Source organism: Triticum aestivum, chromosome 6A (assembly GCF_018294505.1).
Source record: "Triticum aestivum cultivar Chinese Spring chromosome 6A, IWGSC CS RefSeq v2.1, whole genome shotgun sequence".
Classification (NCBI taxonomy): domain Eukaryota; kingdom Viridiplantae; phylum Streptophyta; class Magnoliopsida; order Poales; family Poaceae; genus Triticum; species Triticum aestivum.
In genome coordinates, this window is record NC_057809.1 from 615,335,427 (window position 1) to 615,341,843 (window position 6,417).

Consider the following 6,417-nt stretch of genomic DNA (forward strand, 5'->3'; position numbering starts at 1 on the left):
AATATGGTTACCTTCATTCGTCATGTTAGAACCTGGATTTCATGAACAACCTATGGGTGTATGATTAAGAGGAGAGTAGTATCCCAGCACACCAAAGTTCTAGACTTAGCACCGGTGCTTGCATTTTTCTGTTTTTATTTCAGACCTTCCGGCGATGTGTTTTCAATGAAAAATGAAGGAAGATGTTCTCATCGACTAGAAAGGCATATGTGACGACTTTATCAATCTCAAGATGATGTGCCGCTCAATCTATCCGAGGTGCTCATTAGGACGAGTGCATGCGCCTATGGATGTGCATCTACATCCATACTGCGCTAAAAAGACCTGGACAGCCAAACTAATTTTCAAAATAACATGGCAGGTGTGATCCAGCCTTAAATTTGCCCCTCCTCGGAAAGCCAAAACCAACAACAACTCTCAACAGCCCTAACCCACAATCACACCAGACAACCAAACAAGAATTGAAGCTCGCATAAAGGAGGCAAGCCCAGAGAGAATGAGTATGGTCTTGATTAATTCACAGCTCCAATTCTGAGTTTGCAAGCTGCGCTGCAAAGAACATATATGTAGAAATATGATGTTGCAATGTTGCACCACGAGGCTGGAACATGAGGTTATAAATCATCCTAATTGGATGTCCTAGACATGAGCAAGCAAAGACACCAATTCCACGTGTTTCCAGACAAAGCATAATTACTTGCAATCATCGGTGCAAAATAAGAGAGATAAGAGAATGGCAGCCAAACCTTCAGAAAACAGAATTTCTGTCTTGGACATGCTCCCATTCAAAAAAGTATCACAAGATAACCAAGGAAATAAATCAGTGGATCAAGACGGCAGAAAGTTATTCACAGCCAGATAGCAAAGCAGACGGATGTAATCAGTGCCTCAATTAACATCTAAAGGACTAGAGGATGCAAAATGACTGCCCATGTCGCAAAATGACCACAAAATGTAAACAGTGCCTCATGACACAAAAGGATCACAGGATGTAAACAGGTGCCTCATTCACAAAAGGACTACGAGATGGGCTTAACAGAAGCAACTCCAAGTCATGACTTGCGGCAAAAGTGACATGGGACTATTGTGCCAGCGACAGAACCTAATAGAAAACTAGTGACCCGCCCTCCCCATAGGTGCCGTGCACCAGCACAGCTGGAGCACCATCCTTCAGCGAGTAGGTTCCAACCTTGCTCATCATAGACGCCCTCCTTGCGTCCCGGACAGAGCAGATCCTCAGAGTGGGTAATGGGACTTCATCTTCAATCACATGCACTGTCATTAAGAGAATAAAACATCTGATCAGTTCTAGCCAACACAAGTACCATGACAACTGACCTCAAACTACACTTATTTTCACCTGGTGGTATCACAGGAACTTTCACTGACAGGTCCACGTTGAAGATTTTCTTCACATTATCTGTTTAAGAAAAACAAAAGATACAACTCAAAACTGACAACTTCCTTGAACAAAATGTCAGAACAACAATCATATACAGAAACAACAGGGCTATCCTGAAGTACTTACCAACACAGCAGCAGAGTGTCAGAATGCTCCCGTCCCAAATATACTTGTTGTAAACTGACGAGAGTACACAATCTACAAAACAGATGTAAATGAACACACATCATCAGACTAAAAAAACAAAGTGTGCATAGCAAACTATAAAACAGAAAATACAGCATCACTAAAATAATTAGAAGGCAGTGAATAAAAGAACAGCACCTTCCGGCAGAAGAGTCCCATCAATGGTGAACTTCATTGGATGCCCCACCTCAAGATTCAGACGACCGCATACAAGCTCCGCAAGTTCTTTGATTGTATTGCCACCATATATCATATAGCTATGAAGGAAAAGCACTAATTAGGTCAAGTTCATTGGCAGGGAAACTAATTGAATTAAGATCACGTCATATAAACTAAGAATGCCCTACATATTATCTATGTTACTCTAGCAGCTGATTTAGTCCCAAATTACTACAGGTACTAGCTTTGGCATTATCGAAATCAGTTATGTTTGACAACACACAACAGTACTACAAATTCCACAATTTGTATACCTAACCACTGCAAGCCATATTTGAAGAGCTACTACTACAATCCTCAGGTGCATATCTTCAAAATTGCATAATCATTTAACAGGTAAGAGATTTCTTACAAGGTCTCTCTCAGAGAAAGCTTAGGCTTCATTTTCCTTGGCAAGTGCAAATCAAGGTATACCTGCAGCAAAGATGTACAAAGCACACATCTCAAAGACAGTAATCAAACAGAAAGTAAAGATATAAAAGAATCACGATCAGGAATAAGTAACATACGACAGTCATGTTAATACAGTCACGATAGGCATTCTCTAGAGGTACATCGGGTGTCCATAACCCAGGGACTTCAAACACAGGTGCAGCCTTGGATACTTTCTTTGCTCTAGGACCTTGTGGTGGATCCCCTCCAGGTGCAAAGCCGGACAAGGGAACGAACCGCACTTCCAAGGGACGAACCATTCCTCCTTCTGAAAAGAAGAGTAAAGCATACAGAATATTTGAGTAACTTAAATAAACTGCTGAAATCAAGCAGCAACAGACAAAAGGGAGATTACAAAATACTACAGAATTGAAACAGAGGACAAGGGCCACTAGTCCAGCTCGAAAATCTGCAGAGCAGATGATTTATACGAGATCTACACAATAACTCTAAGAGATCTAAACAGACAAACAATGGGGCAGCACAGTAGATAAATCATCTATGAGATCACTTACACAGCATAAAAAACTCAGTTGCAATTTAAAGGGATCTAATCCCGACACAAAGCCGAGTGCATTGAAAATGGTCCTAATCACGACTCAAACCAGAACACATGAACAACAGACCATGCTCCAAACCAGAAGGCATGAACAACAGACCATGCTCCTGAATCACAACAGAATGGAGGGAAAATAGGTCCTACTACCCACATAGCACCAGGGCCTACTCCCGAATCGAAACAGAGCCACTCTGTCCAGCTCGAAAATCTGCACAGGAGACGGATCTACACATACCACACAGAGATGCATACAGTTCAAGGGGACAGCATGGAGGATGAATCCTCGACGAGATCCACGCGATGGTTCACCTACGAGGTCTATGCAGGGGAGGTGACCGTCTACGAGATCTACGCCATGGATCGTCTACGAGGTCTAGGCAGGAGAGACGATCGTCGACGAGATCTACGACATGGATCATCTACTAGGTCTAGGCAGGGGAGACGATCGTCGACGAGATCTACGCCATGGATCATCTACGAGGTCTAGCAGGGGAGACGATCGTTCTACGAGATGTACGCGACGGACGGATCGACTTACCTTGGTAGCTCGCCGGGGAAGCCGACGGAGGGGACGAAGGGGGCGCTGCCGGCTGGTGGCGGCGCTCGGGGAGGGGAAAAGGGGAGGGGCGAAATGAGATAAGCAGCCAATATATAGCGGGAGGTAAGCTAGGGTTTTCGTTCGGCCAGGCGGGCTAGGCCGGCTGGAGCATTGCTGGATCCGTTCAGAATGTTCCCTGGCCTGTTAAGGTTGGGGATCGTTGTGGGCTTCCTTCCAGCCGATGGGCTGATTAGTCCAGCGCTATGGTTGGGTAGGCTAATTAGTCCAGATGTAAACCATGTAGATTTTTGTTTGATGAACCGGAAAATCACCATATAGAGAACACAAAAGCAGTCAAATCTAATTTATATTCAGAAATTGGCCGCTGGTAGTCGGACTTCACTAGCCTATGAATTTGATGCCCGGGACAAACAAATATGCACAGAGAAACAAATCAGAAATAATAAGACGGAACTTGACGAAACAGAATAGGTTTGGACAGCAAAAGGCAGATCCACAATGAACTTAAAATGGAAAAATTAAGGACCCTGATAAGTGTCACATGTGTGGCACAAAGCAATTCCATCATGACGTTTTTTATGGCAACTTTAGTTGTGAATTATGACAACTTTTTATTTGAATGGCAAGTTTCAGTTTTTTTTCTTTTTTTGGATGGCAATTTTAGTTGTAATAATGTCAGGTCGGTGTTACTTCGTGCCACACGTGTGGCACTTATTTATTTAATTAAAGGAAGGCCAATTTTTTTTCCAAATAAAACCAAATCAATGGACTTATCAATCCATGTGAACTAAATGGTGTCGGACCAATCTAGTTTTTTTTTTCTCTCGAACAACATAAAAATCAGCCATACTATGCGAAAGAAAGAACTAGTGAAGCCCAAACACCATGTCTCATTGTTGGTCTTTGTCAAAGTGATTCCATGACCATGAGAAAGAACTCCATGTCTCTTTGTTGGGACTTTTGTGAAAGTGATTCCGTGACCATCAGAAAGAACTACATGACCATAGGAAAAACTTGGTTCTACTAGGTGGTGCACGGGCATGGCTATGAGGACGAAACTCATATCCTCGGTGTGGAGGACTCAATGGACATGCATACAAGGAGGGCGAAACTTTGCTCTAGGGGAAGGAAGAAGAACACTGCCATCCATTTCGGGCGGGGGGTGCGAGCCTCGCGCTCCACCAACGGAGTATCATACGGGATTTTAGTTTCCGATGTATATTGAACGCAATCGCATATGTTTTATCTTTATTTAGAAACAAGCAAATAGTTTCATTCCAAATTTTAACGTAACGTGTACCGGCGCTCTGGCATCTAATTGTTCAGAGCATTGCCACCTCCTATGAGCTAGCGAAACCTCTTGTGCAGAGGGACGGAACAAAGCAATCGGTAAACGTGTAGTCACTCCGTCCGGAAATACTTGTCCTGAAAATTGTTGTAAATGGATGTATCTATTACTAAAATATGTCTAGATACAACCATTTTAAAAACAAGTATTTCCGGACAGAGGGAGTTTACGTTGTACTCGAGTGAGTGAGTCGCCGGCTTGTGATTTAGCAATAGGGAGAGAAACAAGCTAGAGACAAAAATATTTAGTCAAAAGGGACAAAACTGTGTGGATCTGTACAGCGACACATGCATATCGTCACGAGATGAAACCACTTTGATGCACCATGTCGTGCTTGACTTGCGTGCAGAGAAATAACGTGCACACACCCTAAGAGAAGAAATATGGTGCGCAGGTGAACCCTCATGCATGTATGCATGCATCAATGAGGCTGTAGTTCATGTCAGTGGTGCAGCAACAAGCAACAGCTAGCCAACGTACAGGGAGGGGGTCATTGTGTTAAAAAAGAAGTACAGGGTCATGTGACTCCTCCATGGCTGCGACGAATCAATAAGGAAGCCGGCGAGTAGCCATCCTTTACGAGTTCTCCTACGAGGCCATAACGAAACGCACGCAAGCTGCCGGTGCAGGGTAGTAACTAATTAAGCACACTAAAAATCTGAAGAATCAAAACAACAAGACGAAAAGTGGAAGCTATATATCATGGCATTCTTCTCACCGCCCTCCCCATCTCGGCCAAGATCAAGCGCTTCTGGCCACACAAGCATGCTCCACATCGACAAGGACCCGCTCACTCCATGTAAGCGGCGATGCCAGTGCCCCCGAGTAGAGATCCACCATGGGCCGTGCTTTTGTCAAATAATCCAAACCTATTTAACCCTGCGCAAGGACGCGCATGAACAGAGATGTCAAATCTCCAAACGTAGTGTACCCACACTCAGGGATGCGCAAGAAGAGAGATGTGTTATTTCGCAAATTAACCACCCTAGGACGCCCACAAACAGAGCGCAAATTCTCCAAACCTAGTCAACCCTAGGCCGCGTACCAACGGAGACGTGTTCTTGTGTCAAATTCCTCCAAAACCTTATTCACTCTAGAACGCACAAAAACAGAGACGTCAAATCCTCCAAACCTAATTAACCCCGACAAGGCAAACCCGAAATCCTTGGTTTCTGCGGTCTCGACGTCTGACCATCGAGATCCGCGCAGTCCCCGCATCCGCGCCGGCGGAACACGAATCGCACAAGAGGAAAAAGGGCAGCAGCGGCAAGCACGTACGAAACCAAGTATGGAAACTTACATAGCAGATCCGGCTCTCCCGTGCAAAACCCTCTCCACCGCCTCCACAGACCCTGCGTTGCCATGCATCTCGCTGGTTTGCTCCCGGGTGAAAACCGGTCCTGGATCCGATCCAGAGACGATGACCATGTTCTTCCCTGCTGGGTGGATCCACGGAGCACCTGGAGAAAGAAGGCCGAGTCAGGGAGATCTGGTAGGGGGACGAGCGCGAGGGAGGACACGGAACAAGAGGATGAACCCCCCATGAACATGATATTGATACCTGGCCTTGGGGGCGATTGGTTGAGCGGCGCAGAGGGGATGAATGAGGGGAAACGGAGCACGCGGGTTGTATATTGCCGGGGGGTGATAGATGGGGCTGAAAAGGAGGACGGGGCCGTGAGCTGTACGCTTGTCCGGTATCGGCTGGAAAA

At 45.2% G+C, this 6,417-nt stretch overlaps 1 protein-coding gene across 1 annotated transcript; it reads right to left on the minus strand.

Moving 5' to 3' along the window:
• Nucleotides 1-915: 915 nt before the first annotated feature.
• On the minus strand, nucleotides 916-3,474 carry LOC123129111 (uncharacterized). The gene is made up of 7 exons (XM_044549277.1): nucleotides 3,337-3,474; nucleotides 2,317-2,507; nucleotides 2,160-2,221; nucleotides 1,727-1,845; nucleotides 1,529-1,600; nucleotides 1,361-1,420; nucleotides 916-1,275 (listed from the first exon to the last, which is right to left on the minus strand). Exons 2-7 carry the CDS (start codon nucleotides 2,497-2,499, stop codon nucleotides 1,103-1,105), a joined length of 669 nt encoding a protein of 222 aa, XP_044405212.1. The 5' UTR covers nucleotides 2,500-2,507; nucleotides 3,337-3,474; the 3' UTR covers nucleotides 916-1,102.
• Between the last annotated feature and the right edge of the window lie 2,943 nt (nucleotides 3,475-6,417).